The following is a 23,705-nucleotide window of genomic DNA, read 5'->3' on the forward strand; positions in this document are numbered from 1 at the left end:
GTTCTCTTGTGTTTGAAATCATGTCATATGATTAGATCAAATAGTACGTATATCTGGAGCATCCTGCATGTTTACACCATAAAAACTGACCCGCCTTCACCTGCTAGTAGGAGATATGTCATTATTAGACAGTCATTTCATTTAATCCACCTCTCTTTTTGCCATAAACCTGTTTCACCAAATGACAAATGTGTATTCGTTTTCCAGATTACACTCGGAACAATAGCTGGAAAGTCAAACTTGCCTCTGTGTACATTAAAGCACCGTTGATGTGTAACGGGGATCTGTGGGTTCACCAATCTTACAACCGTTAGTTGAAAACAAAGCTGGTTTTCTCATGTTGATCAAATTAAATTCAACCTATATATAAAAAAAATAATAACCCCCACTCAGCCAACATTTTGGACTTTTTATATCATTTTCATTCAAAGATGAAAAAAGTGACATAACACCTGTAAATGGAGCCATTGAGTTGTTTTCAAGCTAATTCATGCACTGAAAACACAAAAGTTTAATAAAAAAAAAAAGAAGAGCAGGAACACGAATGAGACACCTAAGACACCTGTAGGGGTCAGACCTGCCTAGGAAGAGCCAGATGAAAAGCACGATGGTAAAATGAAGTCTCCATTCTGATTTCTGCTTTTATGACAACTATGACATTTTAAGTTCACCTCAATATCAAAAGTTATATAAAAAATTAAAAACAACAACAACAACAAACATTCCACATGACGTTTTGTTTTCTTCGGAGCTGTCAGGGTGTGTTCCAGTTGATTGCGTCCTCTTGAAGGTGGAAGTTTCGACACTGACCGTATGTAATATTCGTGTTTTTTTTTCTTTTCTCGTTTTGTTCGCAATATCTTTCTCTGCATTCATGCAATCGAGTAAAACGTCCGATATTTTAATTTGAAATGTTGTGAGGTGAATGTTAAACTTGACGTGACTGTTGTCTGACGGCCTCTGTGTGTCGACGTCCGTGATCTACGTATATAATCGCGTCTCTGTCTCCGGCTACTCGCGGAGGGGGGGCGCACTTGTTCTGTAAACTTTTCGACTTTTCTGCCTTGCAGAGGGCACTGACCACGGGAACAGAACATCCTGCAGCCTGGAGGCAGATCGTGCGACTACGCCGGCGTCGAACTACGATAACCTATTGAGGAAAGAAAAAGTACCACGACAGAGGAAGAGATCGCATCTTTGTTGTTGCGGACATTGTGAGGAACTTTTTAATGTAATCGCAGTTCAGTTCCGCAGTTGAGACGGCGTGACCGGATTTTAGCAGGTGCCGCGACATCGTGAATATTCTTCCTCTCTCGGGGTTCCCGCTATCAGGCGGCTGGTTGATGGCGACTCATGCGGTTAAAGTCTCCTTTCTTTTGCTGGACCAAAGTGCCATTCGCGGCCTGAGGGGAGGGGATTAATTGTTTTAATTCAGTTAATGAATTGTACCGGAAGTGGGTTTGGTCACATGACTTCTCTGACGTCGGGAGCGCAGTGGTCTGGGCGTTTCTTCTGTGCCGACATCCAGAGAGAACATCTAGTGTCGGTTAATTTTACCTTTCTAACCATTTCCTAACCTCTCATGACCTCTTCTTCTTCTTCTTCGGGGTTTCTGTCAGGTGTTGCCGCCCTGTGAAGCCTCAGCTCGCCGCCGCTCTCCCGTGTTGCTGAGATGACCACCGAGAAGACCGCATACACTCCGGTGGAGGGGGGACACTCGCCACCTATTATCCCTGGACAACCCGCATTTCCTCTCGTTCCAGGCCCCAACATGTTCGGGGGCCCGCCCGGGGGGCTCCCTTTCCCACCTCCGACTGCTTTCGGACAGGGGGTACCAGGAGCTTTTGGGACGAACAGCCCAGGTGGTCCAGGTTACGGCTTTAACCCGTCCTCTTCCCCGCATTCTCCACCTGCCTTCGGCTTCCAAGACAACATCACAAGTGAGTAGCGGCGGGTCATCGCGCCCAATTAGATGGACGGTGCAATGTCATTAATGTCATTAACATGTCTCATCAGACGATGCTTACCACGACGAAGAGGACCCGCCTCCCTTTCAGGATAACCAGGATTTCGGATATGGATTGGATAACAAGAGCATCCGAAGAGCCTTCATTCGCAAGGTGAGGGGACAGTGAGGCGGACGCGGAGGTTCTGACACCTGCAGGCATGGACGAATCGAGAGCTGTTCATGTGCAGCTGAGTCCATTAGAAAAGATGATACAGATGATTACAGATGCACCTCTCCAGCGTCCCAATGTTGATGGTTTTTTTTGGAAGAAGTTATTATTTTCACTGACGTTACAATAGGATTCCCAGTATCCGAGTCAATCTCGTTCTGGTGGTGTCATTAATCTCATTTTAATAGAAAAGCATATTTAAATAATTAAGGTGTGATTTTTTTATTGCGTGGCTCTCAGTTTGGTGAAAAAGTCCCATTGGGATTCTAGTGTACATTATTGCAGTGGAATAAACAAATCACAGCAGCAGTCTACTTGCTTGGTTATCAAGAAAAAAAAATGCACATGAACTTTTGATCATTTTGAAATGTTTTTTTTTAAATATCTTAACTGAAATAGACAAAATTGAACTTTCATTAAAAACACAAAAACACATCCCTGCAGTATTTTTTTTTTGTCCAAATTCACATCAATTTATAACTGTTTTACTATGTAAATAGCAATAATCAAGATACTTTTTTTAACAAAAATAAAGCAATTTCTTCAGTCAGTGAAGCAATGTAGAAGTTTGGGGCTTTTGTGCATCTTAGAATAAACCATTGCCTGACCAGTGGCTAAACAAGACTACTGACTATGACATGTCATCACCCTGAAGATGATGATGATGATGATGATGGTATAGTGTGTTTACTGCAAAACGTTAGCTTTGTTTGTTTGTTTGTTAGCTTGTAACTTCAGCTGATTTAGTCTATGCTTCAAAAGATCCTAAAGGTGGTTGTCATTAGCCAAGATTATCTCGTAAAAGAAAACAAGTCTTAAACTTTTCTTCACTTATGTAAGGCAATGCAAAAAAAAAAAAAAATCAAATTTTTGAGATAAATTTGAACTTAATTCCTAAACATTGCCCATAAAATGACTTCAATAAATCACCTAAATAAGCTGTAAGGTAAAGATTCCTTGGCATGAACCCTGTCTGCTGTGTCACTGTTCCCTCCAGGTGTTTTTGGTCTTAAGCGCTCAGCTGCTTGTGACCTTCGCCTTCGTGGCCGTTTTCACCTTTGTGGAAGAGGTCAAGCTGTTTGTCATGGTGAACACCTGGACCTACTTCGTATCCTACGGTATATTCTTCGTATCGGTGTGTGTGATCAGCTGCTGTGGAAGCGTTCGCCGGCGACATCCTTGGAACCTGATAGCTCTGGTAAGCCTGCTCCGTTTATATATATTTTATAGGAAATAAAGCAGCGGGGGTTGTAATCGGAGCGGCCTGACTCTTGATCATAGAAGTCCTCAGCTCCTCAATGGAAGCTAAACAGAAATACATTAACTTTTCTAATTGTTTGTCCTTTCTTGCCTACCGTGAAAGTGTAACATGTCTTCTGATTTGTTCAGATTACTTGAGGTTCATTAAAAGCTGCGCTGTGTATGTCTTGTCTTGTCTCCAGTCTGTCCTGACTCTCAGTATGTCCTACATGGTGGGAATGATCGCCAGCTACCACGACACTGACACAGTGGTCATGGCGGTGGGCATCACCTCTGTGGTGTGCTTCACTGTGGTCATCTTCTCTCTCCAGGTGTGTATCTGTGCCTCTCCTATGTTTGTCCTTACACCTGACACGATGTAATCTTTGGGTCTCACTCGGCTTCCTTCCGCAGACCAAGTACGACTTCACTTCCTGTTACGGCGTGCTTTTCGTCTGTCTAATTGTCCTGATCCTCTTTGGCATCCTCTGCATCTTCATCCGTGACCAGATTCTGCACATCTTGTACGCTGGACTCGGAGCGCTGCTCTTCACCTGTGTAAGTCGTCACACCAAGCCTCGCTTCCAGCTTTGATCTGGAGGATGATGACAGCGATGCGCGTCACTGTCGTGCTTCATAAAAGTCCCTCATGCTTCTGCAAAGTAAATCAGGAGGGCTGCTGATGTGATTTAACAGAAGAGGTTTACTCATTGTTAAAGTGATCATCTGTGATTCATTGAAAGGCCATCGGTGCTTTTGAGCCTGACTCAAAGTCAAAGTTTAAAGCTGTAGCGCGTCATATTTTCATTTAAACGTTCCCACAGTGCTCATTCAACCACCAGCTAAATCCCTCTATTCTCACACTGCAGTAAGGATGCGTACTGAGCATCCATGCAAGCATTGCAGCTTCTACTTTTGAATATTGATAATTAATCGAACCATGTTGCTCCTCTCGAATCTCCAAATGTTATCAGACCAAATGGATCGAATTCTGATCTTTAAAGCAAGTCCTTTTGTAAAAGCTCATTAGTATCTGCTGTTTTACATCTGCAGCAGCAACAACAGCTCAGGCTACTGTGGAGCTTTGACGTAAGCAGGTTGGCAGTTGTTTAGAATAACTGTGGCTTGTAGAAGGTGGGGAGAAATGTTCCACTCTACAGCTGTAAACAGGGAATTCACTTATCCATTGAATCAAGGGTGTCCCTGAAAGGTCAGAGGTAGATAATGAAACATGTACAAACAAAAAAGCTTTCTAATCCTTCAAACAAGTATGATTCAAATCCCTGCTGTGACTGCATGTTTTTGTTTAAAAAAAAAACCCCAATTCTCAATGTTACAGTTCCTGGCGGTGGACACACAGCTGCTCCTCGGCAACAAGGAACTGGCCCTGAGTCCAGAAGAATACGTCTTTGCGGCTCTTAACCTGTACACAGACATCATCAACATCTTCCTCTACATTCTCGCCATCGTTGGTAAAGCAAGGGGAAACTAAAGCGAGGAGTGAAAATCACAAAGGAAAATAAGTTTTTGTTGAGTATGGACGTGGCTTTCCATAATCTTTTACTTTTGTCTTGTAGTGTGCACTGGTCACAAAGTACATTTTGTTTGCTTCACTTAATTATTTTTTTATATAATAAGATTGTGTGGTAATACTAATAACGTATATAAGTAGGTGGTCTTCATTGTAATTTTTTTTTTGCTTTAATAAAGTTTTATGAGGGATGGTACTTTCAGTTTAAAAATGTAATTCCATACACAAGTGGGCCCCTCCTCAAAACGAATCCGCAACCCGAACTACCTGAAGCGTGCAGAAACCTGGAGGCAGCAGACTGTAGCCGGAGTGAGTCAAAATGCGGAACTTTAATAATAATAATACACTGGAGGAATCAACGGGGTTTTTTATGTTAATTTTTGCCACTAGGTGGAAGTCAGGAGGCACCTCATAGGAGTACTGCTACTTGAGTTAAAACCGGCTTGTAACCTGAAAGTAGAACTGAGAGTCAAAACAGCTGTTTACCCTAAAGAGCTGGAGTGAGAGGCGGAGAGAATACACGGTTTTTAGTTGAAGTGAATCCCGTGTCTAATAATATTACCTGTTTGTGGAATGTCCAGCAACACGAGTCATCATCCAACACATTAATCAGGCAGTTGGATGTGCTAGTATTTGAATGGATCCGTGTTTATTTCCGACACGGAGCAGAGAAGAAAACTGTTCCAAGCCACTTCTTGCTGTGATTATGTTCACATTAGTCACTTGTATTCATTAACAGCTTTTCCACTGTTAACAAAGGCAACAGTGTATCAGCAATATATCTACATGCCACAATTATTTTTTTTTTTTTTTTTAAAAGCCATGGGTAACATCTGATTTTACTTTATTCTGCTAAACTACGCAAAGGAAACCATTTGGAGTCTGCAGTGGAATAAGCAAAGACCTGAAGCAAAGTAAATTCAAATAATAAAACTCATTCCCAGTTGATTTCCTGTGCTTCATCCTAAACCTCTGACTTGAGTGATAAAAGAGCCACGCTGAACTTCCTCCTCATGCAAGAGACAAAGCTTTTTGTCCGTTTGCAGAAGAACACAAAACTACTCGGCAGAGGGGTGGAGATTTCATTCACTGCAAAGATACACCAACTAGTTTTTACTTTCATACATTCACCATTGCAAGATCAGAAATATTCTGATGGAATGTTAAAAGGCCTGAGTGGAGTTCAACGCCCAGAGGAGGAGATGGCGTTGAACTCCACTCCAAAATGTCTGTGTAAACTCATCTTTCTGGCTCCACACATTCTCACACATCTATAAATGTGACTCTTCAATTATCAGGAGACTCCAATATAAAGTGAGATCAGGACTTTCAGGAGGGAAACCATCTTCAAACACTTTGCTTCATTATACTTGGAGTAATGAGCAGGAGTGGGTGATGGGATCAGTCTATATCCTGACGACGTATAACACACAGACATTGTTACGTTGTTTTTTTGGGTGTGAAAAGTTCATGAAATTATCAAATATGTAGTTACAATGCTGTTAATTTCTCAGGAACTATGTCATGGACCTCGGTGGAAGTGTGAGCTCCTGAGATCTCCATCCTTCTGGAATGGAGAATCCTGCTCCAGGTCTTAAGTTAAGAAGCTCTATTGTTTCACTGCTCAACATACCAGCCCCGATCATAGAGGCTCCAGTGTTTCCAACGCTGAATTGTTCTGTTATCAGCACTGACGGTGATGCACCTCAGAAGCCTCTTGCAGATCAACACACAGCCTCTGACGGGGCAGGTGGATGAAGGCTATCAGCGTCATCTCACTCAGAGGTATGCAGACATCACGGAGCAGATGAACCACAAGCAGAACCTGCTTGGGTACAAACCAGCACTTGGCTCTGCTTTCAACAAATTTGTATTCAGCAACCGGGCGACTACAATCTCCTGAGGAAGATGATAAAACAGCAGGAGAGGACCTTCCAGTGTCCTCATTTGTCTAAGGACAAAGCTCCTCTTCTATGGTAGATACTAATGAGACAGCAGGCTTACTGGAAATCCATCCATGCATTTTCTACTGCATATCCTGTTAAGGGTCACGGGGGGGGGGGCTGGAAACTATCCCAGTTGCTTACTGGAAATAAACACTACCAAAATAAAATGACAATGTATTTTGTGTGGTTATGGTTTTTCACGTGCAGAGGAAATGGCATGATGACATCGTAAATTCCTAACTTTGCTTGTATACGCAACTTGACAAATGAGGCATAAAATATACAAGCATGCGTGTACAGAGACAACATGTTATTTTAACCTAGATGTCAGTTAAAAGTGGAGGAAAAACACAAATCTGGGAACAAAATGACCTGTTAAGGTCAGATAATCATGCCATTCATTATGTAGCAGCTGATGGTTCACTAGAATTGTTCTCCTGCATCTCTAATCCGTCGATCATGAACCGTCATGTACTGTAGGAAACTCCTCGGAGGTGAACTGAAATTAATTGGAGGGCTGTAATCAGTTGTTTTATATGGACTTAACACATACATCCTGATGGTTATTACTTCACATTACATGCTGGCCAGAGTTTTCTCTTGTAACCATAATGATTAGATATAATCCAGATTAACCACCCACACTGTGTGTGACTGTGTTATTAACTCACAGGGGACGAGGATCTCACAAGAAGTAGCACTTTTGCCCTTTGTTCGAATATTAACTTCATGTGGGAGCCATTCCAGAATCATGTGGAAAATGTAGGGGTGGGGGTGGGAGTAGGGCTCTTTTTTTTCTTCTAGATGGGCAGTTTTTAACCATATATGCAGACATGTTAAATTTGTGTGCCATTTTCACTTCTTTCTGTCATAATATCTCTATTTCACATACATGACACTATTTAAAAAAATATCCTCTGCATCTTCTGTTCACTCATTTTATTGTGCATTACAGTAAGAAGGAATCCAAGGCAGTAACGCTAATGTGTTGAGTAAAAGGTAGTCCAAATGAAATAAATGAAATTGGGGGGATAAAGACGCGAGTACTGCAAAGTTAAAAATGACAGCGTGGTCTGTGCAATTAAACACGCAGTAGTAGCAATAAAGTACTAAATTAATGCATAAAAGTACACAATTATCCTCCTCTTCTTCTGGTTTGACAGATATCAAGCTGTCCTTACACATCCACGCTTTAGTAATAGCACCCGCACAGGTTGCATAGGTAAGATCACGTGATCAGCTCCGTGTCTACGTCATCAGGGTTTGGCTTCAGTAATGCCCGTGTGATGAGCCGCTAAGAGCCTGGGTGGGTTCGTGTAAATGAGGACTGTTTCTCTCATCCAGTCGCCGGTTTCAAGCTAAAACTGTGGTTGTCTATTCAGCATGTGACAAGCGGAGGAGGAATAAAAGCCATTAAAGAACCGTGATTCTTCTTCTTCTTCTCCTTCTCCTTCCTCTTCATCATTGCGGCTTGTCCCAGTTTGCTTGCTGAGGTAAGACCGTCCGGGCTGTTAGCTGAGTTTGAAGCTAGCTACGTAAACGGGCAGGTGGCAGCTTTTTTTGTGAATTGAACATTTGTGTAGAATGCATAGAACGTTTATCAACTATGAGAAACGATGTAACTCGTGTTTTAACTGAATAGTCGTGTTTTATGGTCATGTACGCCAAGTTTATGCGGATCTAAAATTCTGCTTTTAATTCATTGTTAGCTTAGCATACCAGACAAATAACTACTGCGACTCACCTGAACTAATATTAGCACATAAAGTTTTGTGGGGTTTGGAACTTCCTGGTTGTTTTATCTGAAGATCTGCCCACTTGGCTCAGTTGTAGTTCAAAAGTCACTGAGTGCTTGAAGTACAGTGAGTCAGTGAACGCAACACATTAATATAAAAGGTTGAATCAACAGATTTTACGAACTGAAGAATAGTTTTGGATCTTTACCCTAAAATACCCATTGGTCCTTTTAAATTTGATTTAGGGTTAAATTCAAATTGTGGCGTATTAGCTCTGATTTCACCTTCACACACCCATTGTCATAATGTTGCTGCAATGTAAATACATTCAAAGGTGTGGCGAGCTTTAGCATCGTGGCTTGCTGCGACCAGCCGTTTGCAGCACACCAGATGGTGACAGCTGGATTAAAAGATGTTAATACCGTGTTTTTCTCTTCGCCTTCCCCAAAAGTGATGCGTTGCATAAGAGTGCAGTGAGCTGGTCCCATCTTCCCTGTCTGTTGCAAACATGGCAGTATGGCTTTCAGTTGCTTCACAACTACAAGTTCAGACATGAAGTCAGTGTGAGTTATGTTCAAGTACGCACTGTAAATGTTAACGTGTAAGAATGGAATCATGTCACAACAATTTGATTTCTTCTGTCTCAGCCCGTGAAGGAGAGCATCAGAATGAGGCCGGAACAGGAAGACCTGATATTGTGCATCCTGATACTTGTGTAGAGGATGGCCGGAGGCATGGCCCTGCAAGAATCGCCATTCCCTAATAGGTTTGCTGCAGGCGTTCATGCTGTGGGGTGGGCGCTCATCCTGCCTTGTTTCTGGTTTCTGGATCGTCTCATTGCTGTGTGCAAGTCAACCACCCTGGAGCAGACTCAGCAGCTGGAACTCGAATGCTACCTCCACCCCCTCAAGGTTTTCTTCGGCTCCATCATCTTCTTCATTCTGTTCATAGTAGCAACGCCCTTTGCCTTCCTTGGCTTTCTGCTCTGGGCTCCTCTTCAGGCGTGCCGCAGACCATTCTGTTACCACCATGAGACACCATCCTTACAAGAGAGAGAGACACACAGGGGCTTTGAGCTGCAGGGAAAGGCATCATTTGGCTTTGCATCAGCCAACTTGTGTCTTTTACCTGACAGCCTGGCTCGCTTCAACAACCTGGGACACACCCAGCGGAGGGCTATCGCGATTGGCCAGCGCATTATCCAGGGTGTAGGTCGACCCAACATCCGCATTTTTGTTGACTCCCCCAGCAGTTGTGGTACTCTCAGCCCGTCCAACAGCATCCTCCCCCCTGGGAACTCATCTATGTATGGAGCCATCGACAGACAGGCACAGCCCCCAGTGAGTCACCATCCAGAGAAAGATTCGGATGAAGGAGTTCACAACTCCAGCAGTCGTGTGGTTTGTGTCCCCTGTGATGATACAGAAGAGCCTTCCACAGACTCACCCACCATCCTCCACAATTCCAACCAGAACTCCAACAGAATGGGTCACCGGAGCGCCCCCCGAGCTTTGCTCTCCCAGGGTCTTCGCCAGCAGGATGACATTCCCTGGGAAGTATCGTCACTATTTCCAGCAAATGTGGATATTCTGTGCCTGGAGGAGGTGTTCGATAAGAGGGCTGCTCAAAAACTCACCCATACACTCAAACCCTTATTTGGACACATACTCTATGATGTTGGCGTGTATGCCTGCCAGCCATCGCCCTGTTGCTGTTCCTCTTTCAAGTTCTTTAACAGTGGCCTTTTCTTAGCCAGCCGATTCCCAGTTCTGGAGGCCCAGTACCACTGCTTCCCTAACAGCCGCGGGGAAGACGCACTGGCTGCCAAGGGCCTCCTCTCTGCTAAGGTGCTCAGTTTCATAACATGTTTTTCAACTCCATACCACCGCATCCTCTCTCTGTTGCTTTGTGTCATAACAATGAGTTTTGCTTCTATAATACTTCTCACATTCTTAAAGTGAACATGTAATTATTTTGGGTATTCTCAGGTGCTAATTGGGCAGAATCAGAAGCAGAAGAATGTGATCGGCTATTTTAACTGTACACACCTTCACGCACCAGAGGGCAAGTCACTCCGTCTGCTCGTATTAACTTTTTTTTTTTTTTTTAAACAAAGCAAACTGACGCTTTGATTGCTGGTCTGTGTCTTCTGTGATCAGGTGAAGGAGAAATTCGCTGTGAACAGCTGAACATGGTCACCAAATGGATCGGTGATTTTCAAGCTGCCAACAGACAGCCTGATGAGGAAGTCGTGTTTGATGTGCTCTGCGGTGATTTCAACTTTGACAACTGCTCGCCAGGTAATTTAGCTTCTTTTTTGATTCTTGTAGTTGTAGCCCCAAAATGCCCTGTGGTTTACACAAACTTACTGTCCTGTTTTTCTAGATGACGCTCTGGAGCAGAATCACTGTCTATTTGAGGAATACAGGGACCCTTGCAGGGCAGGACCAGGAAAAGAGAAACCCTGGGTCATTGGTGCGTAGCATTTCAGCTCCATTACATACTTGCATGGACAAAGAACGCTTTGATAAATGTGATCATAATGTATCGAAAAGCATTCTCCACCTGACTGTATTCCGTTAATGTTGGTTTATGATTCCAAAGGTACTCTCCTGGAGCAGCCACCTCTGTATGAGGATGATGTCAACACCCCAGAAAACCTTCAAAGGTAAAAAGGTTCCTCTTCAGTTCAGATGCCCTGCAGCACAGCACATCTGAACTGACATAAAAAGACATGCTTATTCACTTATTTGAAAATCCATTTTTCCGTGAAGAACTTTAGAGAGAGAGGAGCTGAGAAAGAAGTACATCTCCCCTCCGGTTCCTGCGGAGGGCTCTCCTTTGGTTTACCCTGAACCTGGCCAGCCGTGGATTGGACGACGGATCGACTACATCCTGTACCGTGAAACCTCTATCTCAAAGCACTGCAGAACAGTATGTGTCAGCCACCCGATCTTACTCTGCCTTCACTGACGCTCCCCTTCTTTCGGTTGCATTAACAACTCTGTTTCTGTCCCTTGCTCCATACAGGAAGTTGAAGAGGTGTCGTTCATAACGCAGCTGGCTGGCCTTACGGACCATATCCCCGTGGGCTTGAGACTGAATGTAATAATGGACTCAGTCTGTGCTGATGAATGTGCCCTGTGAACAAGGCAGCATGTCCAGAGAAAGGGAACGAAATGTATGAAAATGTACATTGCTACTTTCTACAAAACACAACAATGTGTTGTTTACATTTCTTAATTTGATGACGTACTGACCAATCTCTCAGGTGGCATTAATAGGATTTATTAATGTATGCAATTTTGCACATTAAGACTTCTTCAGGCCAGATATATTGATTTTATAAAACAATCTATTTTTAATTTTTTTTTTCCATTCCGAATGTTTCCTAAAGAAATAAATGGAAATGTTGAATTCTTAATCTCTTTCTTTTACTAAATGTTCTGTTGTAAAGAGCATAATTTCCTTATCATCCAGTGACTGTAAGACCAATTCCAAAGACATTTTTTGTTTCGAGACATTTCATAAAACAGCGAGATGTGACAAACACAGCCTGAAAGCCTTTTCCTGGTAAACACATGAAACATTTCGAACACTTGTTATCCGTTTGGATTTCCCCGTTGTGGGACCAATGAAGGGAATATCTTACTTTATCTTATCTTTTCTCTCAGGTGGATGAAGTGGTGATAATAAGGTGAAGTGGAATGGTTGTAAAATCAGATTATCAAAAGGATGATAATTAATTATTTTGATTATAACCAGTTATAAAATATGTAACTGAATATACATAAAACTGATATCAAGGCTTTGTCCTTTCGATCATAAACATCGCTGGTTAAAGTTGCCTGGTAATTTCTGAAATATAGTAATTGCAGTTTTGGACCGGTAGTCCTAAACCCTTGGATTTTCACTACAGTGCCGTGCACTTGCAGTTTACCTCTTAATACCATAAGTACTTGGACAGCAAACACGTATTTGATGGAATGCATTTTTAAAAGAAGTATTTGGACTGTAAGTGGGTTGGATACACTTGTAAGACTAAAATTACTCAAAGAATAAGCGGTAACTGAAAGAAGAAAATTAGAACTACACTTGGAACAATAAATGGTAATTGTATGCCACATTCTTAAAACTATAAGTACTTGGAGAATACACAGTAACTCAGTAGAATCACTTAAAGTTATGAGTTACTGGATATAAATGAGGAATACTACTGCGCTCTGGGTTAGGTGGCACCGTCGTGAAAACAGGACCGAGGTCATACCATCATACCATTTTTGGTCGACAGAGGGTGCGCTTTACAATGACAGGTCCAGTTGCCAACGAAGAAGTCAGGTGAACCAATCAAAATCCAAGGGTTACAGTTACTTCCTGTTTTTAGCCCTTGACGGGACTCGTGGATGCAATGACAGATATTGTGATTTCAGCGTTTCTCAGTTAAAAAAATGAATACTGTCATTATGAATCGCTTCAACGCATTGGTAATAAGTAGTAAACGATTACTGGAACAAACCGGTTCATGCAGGAGATTCTGTTCGGTGCCCAAAAGTCGGAGGCTTTGTCCGGTTTGGCCTCGGTATTTCACAGCTAATACAGCTTCATGTCAGTATTGGCACCACAAAACATTTTCTACTCGTCGCTTTGACAGTAAGCGATACTTCTCAGAAATGTCTAGTGAAAGCAGTCATTCAAATAAGACGGCTGGCGTCACTCCGGAGGACTCAGACGGGATGGAGAGCGACCTCAGCCAGCGTGAGTTACCGAGCGGTCAAGTTTACAGCTGAGACAAAATGGATTATGTCTCAGTAGAAAGTTTCTTAAGTTTGCTGGGTGTCACATAGATCATAGCGCTTTCATCCACATTACACTGATTGATAGCTGACTCTGCTGTTGAATTCATAATTCCCCTCACAGATGTTCGTATTATACATAATCACCTGTTTGAAGTTTCAGTTTTACATTTAAGTTCAGGTTAAAAAAAAAAACCAACAACACAAACGAAACAAGATCAGTGAAGGTGATTTGCAACTATTTTATTTGATGTTTAATCACACAGTTTTCTTTACAATCACTTTATAGTTTGTTGTAACATAGCATAAAAGAAACAACAAAACCAGAAGTTTGAATTTGGAAATATTACTTATTTGTCAACTGAAAAATGAATGACTGATACGCATGCAAAGTTGATACTCTATGAATGGACCGATTGGTTCATCGAAAGTCGTCCTTCTCTCACTGCATCAGCTACAACTGAAGTGTTTCAAGTCTTATGTTCCCATTTTCCTGTCTACAGGATCTTCATTGACGTTCAGTCTGGATGTGCTGGTGTCACTGCTGCGTCAGGAGAACGCGGTGGACATCTGTGTGATCAAAGTGCCAGAACACATTACATACACTCAGTACTTAATTGTTGTCAGCGGCATATCACAGCGACACCTCAGCGCAATGGCTCTTTACGCCATTAAAGTGGTAAATGAATTTTGTTTTCACTTAGTCAGACTGATGTTTTTAGCTATAAACTGGGAGCTTTGTAAAACGTATCTAACGGATGCTTTTCCTTCAGTACAAGTTCCTGAAGAAAGATCATGATCCCAACGTGAAGATTGAAGGAAAAAACTCAGAGGACTGGATGTGTATTGACTTTGGTATGTGAAGTCTTTCTTCCACAGACGGTCAGTTCAGACAGTTGTTGATGTTAACTGTCCATCTGTCTGTGTCTCAGGGGCGATGGTTGTTCACTTCATGTTGCCAGAGACCAGAGAAGTGTATGAATTGGAGAAACTGTGGACTCTCCGCTCCTACGATGAACAACTGAAGAGCTTCCCCACTGAGACGCTACCGAAAGACTTTATATTTGACCTGGAGGACACAAAGTGACAGTTCAGACTTGACTTTGATGTTTCTATTTGGAAATTTCCAGAACCGTAAACAACATGGTGGTGACAGCTGTTCTGTCTGTAACACAGACATTTTATTTTGCATGTTGATCTGTAAAAGATGAGTTTTGCGTGTGTTGAAGAAATTCAAATTGTTGGTACATTGGCACATCACAAAAACGAAACAAAATCATGGCTCTCTTAAAATAAGTCTTGATATTTTTCATGGTTGTGTTACCGTTTTCGATCATTTCTCATGCCTCATTTGACTTTGACATCTAAATAAGTACAACAAATAATAAAATGTTTTCAAACCAGATCAATATTTTCAGAATTTTCAACAGAGGTCTTCACAATTGAAATTTGTTATCTTCTTTAAGAAGTAAATTTTTAAGAAAATCCCGTTCCAGCATCATGTTGTTCAGCCGTGTACAAATGCAGAAGCTTCCTATATAAAAAGAAATGATTATAAAAACCTGGAAAATGATTAAAGTTGTGCGCACGCATGTCTGTTGTCACCTTTTTCTGGGCACAGCGCTTCTCTGCCTCTGGCTGGCGCAGCACCCTACGTGACACTACCAGCCAATCAAAGTTGCATTTCCATGTAGAGCGGTCCTGCAACCCAGTGTTTTCAGTTTAATTTGTTGCTAGATTTAGCGACTTTCCTGACGCCATTAAGGATTTAGTGCCTAGAGACATCATCTTTATTTTTCATACATAAATTATAGCCATAGCCTGCACGTCAAACAGTCTGGGTAAATGCAAGTTACAACTGTAGAAAAGAAGACTTCCAAAGTATGAGGGGGCAGAGAAATGTACTAGTGTATGATGTAATAACTTGTCTCTGTAGCCGCTGAAAATGTCCTGGAAAATAATTTCAGGGAAAGAGTGGGAACACTGATATAGATTTGCATGCTACTTCATACGTACTCAAACCATTTCAGTTGCATATGGTCATAGATATTTGGGTTAAGTTTGTAAGTATAAAATTATGTATTCAGTCTCTCATGGAAGGTTCTTGTACTCAAGCAGTGCAAAATAACGTGACCACCAATCATCATGAAAAGTCCCTTGTATGCTGCTAAAATAGAGAAATGTGCTCAGGTGACTTGAGAGTTGGTGGCTCAGGTTCCATGAGTTCAGACTAATAATGTTTTGTTAAAAGTATAAGTTTATATTACGTGTTGGTGGGTAAAATCTCATAATTAGCAATGACAGCTGCCAGGAAGTCTCAAGACAAAGTAAACTAAAATGGTTTGGCATAAAGCTGCACGGTGGTGCAGTGGTCAGCACTGTGGCCTCACAGCAAGAAGGTTCCAGGTTCAAGCCCCGGCTCCATCACAGGATCTTTCTGTGTGAGTCTGCATGTTCTCCCTGTTCCTGTGTGGGTTCTCTCTGGTACTCCAGCTTCCTCCCACAGTCCAAAGACATCAAGAGGGGACGAGGCTGATTGATACTCTAAATTGACCGTAGGTGTGACTGTGAGTGTGAATGGTTGTCTGTCTCTACGTGTTGGTCCTGTGATGGACTGGTGACCTGTCCAGAGTGAACCCTGCCTCTCGCCCAAAGGCTGCTGGGATAGGATCCAGCCCCCGGGACCCTTGACAGGATAAGAGGAAGAAAATGGATGGATGGATGGATGGATGGACGGATGGTTTGGCATAAAACAGCTTCAGATTCTCAACAAAGATAATATGGAATTTGTCCTATGGAACAACTGACGCGAGCAATTGAGTTGACTGCAAAGAGCAACTCTCAGGAAAACAATGATCATCACAAAAAGGACGGAAAAACAATACACTTTCACTTCCTACACTGAAAACAGATTGAGCTGGTGACATAGATCCTCTGTAACTAACTGGCATCTAGATATTAAAAACCTATAGGTCACTTTCAAAATACTGGGATTTTCATTTTTGACGTATTTCTAAAAAATAATGCAAATATTGGTGCAGCTGTGACATCACAGTTGAAATATTGGTCTCCTGTCAAGAGCATTAGATAAAGTAGTTTTCTTTAATAAAACTCCTCACACCTCAGACTACCTTTTGTGGAGGATCTAAACATAGAAGCACAAACACACACACACACACACACACACACACACACACATACACACACATTACAGCCCAGCCTCGATGATGTCTTGCTTAGCAAGTGACCATTCCGTCTCATTGACTCGTTGTTAATCATACTGGATCAGCACATTAGCTGGATGTAGAAACGTAATGAAGCAAAACACTTCTACACAGAGCCAGACAGAACCCGGTGTTTGAGAGTTTGTTGAGGAACGGAGAATGAACTGTTATAACTGAAGCACAAAGTTCAACACGGACGTAAAGAATGTAGAAACCTCAATAGTTGCACTTACAGTTTGAACTGAATGAAGGTTTTAAATGAATTGGGATTTTGAGACAGACACAGTCACGTAATCACTTGAGAGAGAAGTAGAAAGATTGGACAAGCAATGAGACAGTGCTATGGTTAAACCTTCAACTACACTGAAAATACATTAATAACTCTACTTTTAAATTCCATGAAAATCAAATGTTAAATCTTTAGTGTTACATATACATTTTTCTTCTAAAAAAACCCCCACACACTGACCCTACAGGGACTCTGATCCTAATGAAAGGAAAAGATCTGTCTTTGACTCATGCTGCTACTTTTGCTAATGTTCTCATTACCCACACAGTCACTTTACTGACTGTTGGTAATGACTTTCATGCAAATATATTCTATGATGGAGGAGATTATGAAGAAAAACACAGTGGTAGAGTCTCATTGATGCATTGCCATGGTACACTACGCGGCAGAAATCATCCTTTCCACATTTAAATTATTAAAAATGAAGTCACACCGGCGAGAGTATAGTGTGTCATCCTTGAAACACGGAGGGACGCATGAAAGAAAGTATTGTGTGATGCACAAAAAAAGCTCATCGGCTAATCACAGGCTCTTTTCTCAGTAGAAAGCGTTACATATCCACAGGTGTCATTAATCAAATTAATAATGCTCCCATTCTATTTAGTGTGTTGCCGACATTCAGTGAGGCAGATTGCACGACACCAGAGCTCCGTCCCAGCTAAATGGAACAGGGCTGCAATTTGTGTTGTTAATCACAGCTGTGCTTACCCTGCAGCAAAGACTGCTAACAAAACTTCAATCATCTGGAAGAGGAAAGCTAAAAGAATATTCATGATGTTGGGCTACTTAGTGTTTCCTGAGCTCGTCTGTGTCGAACAGGTGGGTTTGTTTGATGGTTTTCTCTCCGCGGAGGGAGTTTATGAGAAACCACATCCACTGTATCAGACCTGACACCTCAAGGACTCTGACCTGGACCCACCTGCTTCTCATTTGTTAGCAGAGGGTGGTGGTATGAGTAATGCTGCCTTCAAATGAGGTCTGTGTTCACGACAAGAGAATCGTGTGAACTTGTGGTATTCAAACCCTCAAGTTCACCAGTTCACAGGTCGACTTCCCATGTCGTAAATACGAGTTTCATTCGAAGGCAGCATATTTCGTTTATCTGGTACGGAAATGTGACATCCACACCATCCATTTCGCAAATAAAGTAAATAATGACTGCTTCTCAAATCACGCACCAGTATTGTCATGCTTTTATTGTTGCAATTTGATATATGTACATCACATAGTGACATTCCCTCAATATAAAATCCAGAAGTTTGATGTTGCTCAAAGTTCTTTTGAACATCCGTGGCGAAGACCAACTCTGACTTCTCATACAGCTGTCATAGAAAACAACAGCTTCAATCTACTGTCAAATTTCAGAGTGCTCCTCAAAGAAAATAGTGGACCATTAAAGTGGTCTCACCATTTAGAGGCTGAAAGCTTTTTGTGCTCTCTATCAGCCGGAATTGGAAGTTTATGGGTTCATGTGATTTATGGCTCTTTCTTGTATGATTTGGTGTAATTTGGGGTAATGTGTGCTGGTTTGGCCAAAATCGGTTTTGTTATTGTCTTGAGACCACCAAATGTCGGTCAAAAGTATTACAAAAGTGAGTTATGCGGTCACTGCGATGACTGTACATCGTATGTACATGGCACAGATCGTCAGCAGTGGAACACAACAGACGCACATATATGAATAATAAATTTGAATATGTTATATATGCAGGGGTTAGGAAGTAGGATTGTAAAATAAGATAATCATTTACTAGGCCCATGTCAGGAAAATATCTGGGTTAGCGGTGAAAAATAGCTGATCAAAAATATAATTAAAAAGCAAACGTTCAATGCGCAAGGTCGGAAAATGTACAAAATATGTCAAATTGAAATACAAGGTAATACAAGAATAAAATCTATACACAGGGGGAAATCTAAAAAAATATCAACGATGCCAACAGTGCCACAGACACCCGATAATGTAGAGATACCCTTAGTACGCTCCCTTTTTGAGTTGCTGAGGATGATGACTGCCTTCTCTTATGTAAAAACAATATTTTAGCTTAATTATATGACTTGAAATGTTTTCTTTGTCTCCCTCTGCTTTAAGCAATAAACCAGAACCTCATCTCCTCTAATACCTGGGGCATCATATTTCCTCTAAATGCCAAAACATTCAGACCATTAGCATCTCTTTCCATTTTGTTACTCATGGTTTTATTAGAATGACTGTCTGTTACACTCAGATTTACTTCTTAAATGAATGAAGGAGTGTTTTACTGCCGAGAATCCTGCCGGCACTCTTACAAATCATTCCACTTTTTTTGTCATTCCTTTATTTCTCGTAACCTTTTAAGAACCATTAACTGTAATATATTTTTAAAAATGAAACAATTACATGAGTGTGCGGGTTTATTCGTGTCTTAAATAAACACATATTTATGGTGATTTAATTCATGAACAGGTGAAACTTTAATGCTGATGTTCTAATGTATCCAGGAGGGTTGAATCACGAATAAAGAAAGAAATTTTGACCTGGATGGCTGATAAGACCCTTTAGCTATTTAAGAGTTTAGTAAACACCACTTTAGTTCCTTTGGACTCTTTTCAAAGTTTTCATCTTTTTTCCCTCCATTATTTCATTGCCATTGAGGGATGATCCAACTAATGAGGCACAGGATATTTCTCAGGAGCATGTTAAAATTGAACGCAATTACCCTCCCTCCCCCCAGACACACTATAAAACACAGGCAGCGTAGCGAGTGTGACAGAGGAGCCTTGGACAGCGCGGCAACCCGAGTCAAGCAGCACTTACAGGTGATACAATGTAAGACGCATTTTTCTCTCTCCTTTCAATTGACAGAAGTGATGTTGAATCATGAGAGAAAGGATCAAATTTAGAGCTTCCTTTTCACATTTTTGTGTGTGCAGATTTTCAGTAACTGTTGGCTGGGAAGTTTCATGATGAATTTCTCATGTGCTCCAGAATCCGCTCCGGCGCTGGGATGTTGCTGAGTATTTTGGTACTCTGCCTGTTGGCTTATATTCACTCTGGTGTAAATGCGTATCCACACAAGCCTGCCAATCCCCGGGAAGGTGCACCGCCTGAGGAGCTCGCCAAATACTACTCAGCACTAAGACACTACATCAACCTCATCACAAGACAGAGGTTAGTTTTCAACTTGACAGCCTTATGGGTATTTTTTTTAATGTCATGACAAGACGCTTGTTGATCCGCAGGTATGGGAAAAGAGCCAATCCAGATGCTGTGTTTTCAGACGTGCTGGTGGAGGACAGCACGGAGAGCATCCCAGGAGACAACTATGACAGGTACGTCCAGCAATCATGCCTCCAATACATTCTGGGAATGGTAATGATCAGATTTTTGATCAGCGCGTCTGTGGTCTGTTGAATTCTGTGTTTTTGACCATAGTATATATTGTGTATATCACTTCTATGGATGTAACCTTACACATATTTCCACGATTTTTCTACGAATTTATGGAAAACTTAAATGACCATACATTTTCCCACATGCCTGTTTACAATGAAAATCAGCAGCAGGGCTGCAGGATTTTGAAGAAAAAAAAATTGTGATTATTTGGAATTATATAACAATTCAAAATGATTTATGATATTAGAGGGAATGTTCATTTTTGCAGTATTATTCTCATTTTAATTGAAGAAAGCCTTTCAATTGATAATGGTGTGATCTTAGTAGAGATTTCCATGAAACTAATAAGTTTTATTTGGTTATTCAAAAGTAATTTAATACATTCATTCAGTCATTAGTGAAATATAATATTTAGTCAGACAGCATCACAATAATTAATTTAAAATAGGAGTTGGACCCAGAATTAGCTTTAAGCAAATCTTGCACTTTCCTGTGTTTTAAAATTTGAAGTGGGCCAAGTTGAGATTTTGTGCAACAAAACTGTGCAGCTAATGAAACCGAGAAATCTGAGTCAAAATTTACATTGAAAAGTTAATTTCATTTAAATGAATGCCAAGATACTTGGCTTGTTACAATATAAACACGTTTTGAAGGAAATCGAAAAGAGTTTTCTCAGTCGATTTTAACTGAACCTAATAAACTCTAACATGCGAGTGTTTGTGAGGCCACTTCCAGTTTCCAGAGTTTTTGTATTGATCTGTTTTTTTAAAAGAACTTTTCCAAGCCTTGGAATCGCTACGTTCAAGTTCCTTGACTTTTCTTGAACTGTATAAACCACACACAGGAATCACAGGCATCAACTCACAGCACATTGAATGTTCTTCCTCTTGCCGCTGTTGCAGGATGTGCTTCCTCGTGGAGAACTGTTGGGAGTAAATTCATTCACTGAGTGTGGTTGTTAGACCCGCTCTACCCGTAAAGTTTCATTAGATATCCTGTGTTGTTTGTTGTTTGCTGCTATACAATGAAAACCAACTTGACTTTCCCATGTTGCAGGTATGATGAGTTGCCCATGTGGTGATGCGGCTGGAGCCTACATACCCAGGCTGACTGTCATTCAAAGTTCCTGCCGTGTGTATTCCTGCTGACCTGAAACGATCATGTGTTGCATGGAATAAATATTGTGTCAGTCAACTGGCTCTGAGTCGGTAAATGTGGGTTAACCATTCACCCTCTTTTTCTGAGTGGCCTGGCGTGGCTTGATCCCAAACCTACTACATAACTGCTTGTTTTCATTTAGCGCCCTCTGCTGGTGAGCATCTGAACATCGATGAATGTTGATGTCTCAAGTCAAGTACTAGAATTCAGTATGTGTTCTTTGCTGACTGGGGAAGAGTAAAAGTAAGTAAACCACATCCACATTAATTCATCCTGTTATATCAAGTCACCTGATATGAACCTGCACTCTGTCTGGAAACACATAAACAGATGAATCTGAATCGGTAAGCTGGATACGCTAGAATTTGCTTCCTACCCTATCACATCTCTCTATCCCAACTTTATTGAAAACTGACATTTGGAGTTCACCGAGGGGGATGTAACTCAGTTCGCCGACATCAGGAAGAAGGTGCGCTCTACTGTGCATTTCACAGAAAACACCAGACCAGTGACATTCACCACATGTGGGAGAAAGAGGAAGCCCTCTCCCTGCAGCGTGACAAACTCCTCCTGGTCTCGCTCTCCAATTAAGAAGCGTCCTCGTGTGTCTGTGCCTCTTGTATAAACTAGAGGGCCAACTGACGCCCCACGCATAAAAAAACTTAAAAGATCCCAGGCCCATGACAAAGTAGACCTGAACATGAACAGAAGAAAGTGAAGATGAGCAAAATGTGCTCCCATGATGACACATCTCCACCCAAATTATGCTACCGGCTGACCTTAAAAAGGATATGTCCGTCCAGAAAAAAGCTTGACCCGAGGTGTGGTTTGTGAGGGAGACTCTCAAGAACAGCAGTTGTGAAGCGGTTACTGCAGTAGCAGGTGTGGTCAAGAAGCAAAAAGTTGACCAAGTTGGCTCAACCAGAACATATAAAGCTTTGAAACTGAGGCATGGCGTTGAAACACAGGCTGTCAGGCTAGAACATATCAGCAGTTCACACACACTGAGTTCAAGGAACGGGAAAAGGCAGATGGTGGTGGGGACGCAGGTCTAAACTCAGCAGGTATTAAGAAAAAGGAGAAGGCCACTGAAGAAGCCCTGAAATTCATTTTAACTGAGGAAGATACATAGAACATCATCAAGGACAGGGAGAAGCTCCTACACGCACCAGTAAGTTATGCTAAGAAGAAACTGCAATTAATGACAAATACAGCCATGGCAGAGGAGTGTGTGGCTGGCAAGGAAATTCAAATGATCCAGGATGAGCTGAAGGAGCTCAGGGAGAAGACTAAAGAGCTCGATGAACAGAGGAACAAGAACATCCCGGCCATCAGCTGCATTAGTCAGAGGAACAGAGACACTGTTAAATGCAAAAAAAAGTTCTCCTGGCAAAAAGAGAAAATCCAGAAAACTCACACACTGAACCCTGGATTTGTCAATGTGCTGTCAAATGCCAGAGACCCGTCAATCTGCACAGTTACTGAAGCCGAGGGGTGCCAAAGCCATTGTATGTGGATCAGGGCCAGATCCAGGGAGTGCAAAGATGGGCCCAGGAAACCCAAAACACATGCCAGCCACTGACCCCCCCGAGGGGCCATGTTTCAAGCTCAAGATTTGGACATCAAGACTGACGAAAAGAAGCTCAGTGCAGCAGGACCTTCGTCCAGAAACCACAATGCCTGAGGAATAAGAGGACACGACTTTCTCACCATCCATGTCTCAGTTGTACGACATAAATACTTGAAATTGAACATTTGGTGTGTGATGACCCACAACTTTATCATTTTTTTTAGGTCAATTAGACTCAAGAGATAAGATGCGATACTGATGTTGAAGTCTTGCTTCAGCTGCGTTGTATCAAGTTTAAGAAGTAAAGAGGAATTGTTTCCTTTTTAAAAGTTGTTGGGTTTCGCACGTTGTGTAGTTTGTTTGTTTTTTTTAAATTAGAAGTGAGCAAGGCAAGTTTTCCAAAGAAACATTTCGGATAAAAAAAAAAAAGTGACAGGAGAAAAGGACAAACCAGCCCCAATCTCAACCATTTAAGCTCTGATGTGGCTAATGGGTGACGTCTGTTCGGTTGCCACGGTGATGACTCCATACACTTTCCTTGCAATTTCAATGATCAAAGATGCAGAATGTGTGAGCAGTTAAGTGTCACATACAAAGGGTGACAAGCTGTGGAACAGGTCTCTTCCTATCATAGACGTTTCTCCTATCTGTTCGCTTCGGTTGTGAAGT

At 41.7% G+C, this 23,705-nt stretch overlaps 4 protein-coding genes across 8 annotated transcripts; all 4 read left to right on the plus strand.

Annotated features, from left to right (window-relative positions):
- The first annotated feature begins 987 nt into the window (after window positions 1–987).
- On the plus strand, window positions 988–5,143 carry grinab (glutamate receptor, ionotropic, N-methyl D-aspartate-associated protein 1b (glutamate binding)). Of its 2 annotated transcripts, none has more exons than XM_086218631.1 (7): window positions 988–1,214; window positions 1,764–1,940; window positions 2,017–2,120; window positions 3,175–3,375; window positions 3,620–3,748; window positions 3,831–3,974; window positions 4,756–5,143. In XM_086218631.1, exons 2-7 carry the CDS (start codon window positions 1,772–1,774, stop codon window positions 4,906–4,908), a joined length of 900 nt encoding a protein of 299 aa, XP_086074757.1. In that variant the 5' UTR covers window positions 988–1,214; window positions 1,764–1,771; the 3' UTR covers window positions 4,909–5,143. The 2 variants fall into 2 exon arrangements, with proteins under 2 accessions (XP_086074757.1, XP_086074756.1); XM_086218630.1 differs by having other exon boundaries at window positions 989–1,214; window positions 1,620–1,940.
- Window positions 5,144–8,156: 3,013 nt separating this feature from the next.
- smpd5 (sphingomyelin phosphodiesterase 5) lies at window positions 8,157–12,126 on the plus strand. 3 transcript variants are annotated; one of them, XM_086217243.1, is made up of 9 exons: window positions 8,157–8,386; window positions 9,081–9,192; window positions 9,277–10,476; window positions 10,618–10,693; window positions 10,789–10,929; window positions 11,015–11,104; window positions 11,234–11,297; window positions 11,404–11,563; window positions 11,660–12,126. In XM_086217243.1, exons 3-9 carry the CDS (start codon window positions 9,352–9,354, stop codon window positions 11,774–11,776), a joined length of 1,773 nt encoding a protein of 590 aa, XP_086073369.1. In that variant the 5' UTR covers window positions 8,157–8,386; window positions 9,081–9,192; window positions 9,277–9,351; the 3' UTR covers window positions 11,777–12,126. The 3 variants fall into 3 exon arrangements, with proteins under 3 accessions (XP_086073369.1, XP_086073370.1, XP_086073371.1); XM_086217244.1 differs by having other exon boundaries at window positions 9,081–9,186; XM_086217245.1 differs by lacking the exon at window positions 9,081–9,192.
- Window positions 12,127–12,974: 848 nt separating this feature from the next.
- Window positions 12,975–15,007, plus strand: malsu1 (mitochondrial assembly of ribosomal large subunit 1). The gene is made up of 4 exons (XM_086217246.1): window positions 12,975–13,384; window positions 13,926–14,101; window positions 14,196–14,277; window positions 14,355–15,007. Exons 1-4 carry the CDS (start codon window positions 13,078–13,080, stop codon window positions 14,507–14,509), a joined length of 720 nt encoding a protein of 239 aa, XP_086073372.1. The 5' UTR covers window positions 12,975–13,077; the 3' UTR covers window positions 14,510–15,007.
- A 4,670-nt stretch (window positions 15,008–19,677) lies between these two features.
- LOC147253451 (peptide YY-like) lies at window positions 19,678–21,585 on the plus strand. 2 transcript variants are annotated; one of them, XM_086217248.1, is made up of 4 exons: window positions 19,678–19,731; window positions 19,901–20,083; window positions 20,155–20,244; window positions 21,365–21,585. In XM_086217248.1, the coding sequence occupies exons 2-4, from the start codon at window positions 19,920–19,922 to the stop codon at window positions 21,387–21,389; spliced, it is 279 nt and encodes a 92-aa protein (XP_086073374.1). In that variant the 5' UTR covers window positions 19,678–19,731; window positions 19,901–19,919; the 3' UTR covers window positions 21,390–21,585. The 2 variants fall into 2 exon arrangements, with proteins under 2 accessions (XP_086073374.1, XP_086073373.1); XM_086217247.1 differs by having other exon boundaries at window positions 19,698–19,741.
- Window positions 21,586–23,705: the final 2,120 nt, after the last annotated feature.

This window comes from Aulostomus chinensis, chromosome 11, assembly GCF_037954235.1.
Source record: "Aulostomus chinensis isolate RoL2024-O1b breed Wild chromosome 11, RoL_Achi_v1.0, whole genome shotgun sequence".
In the NCBI taxonomy this organism is placed as follows: Eukaryota; Metazoa; Chordata; class Actinopteri; order Syngnathiformes; family Aulostomidae; genus Aulostomus; species Aulostomus chinensis.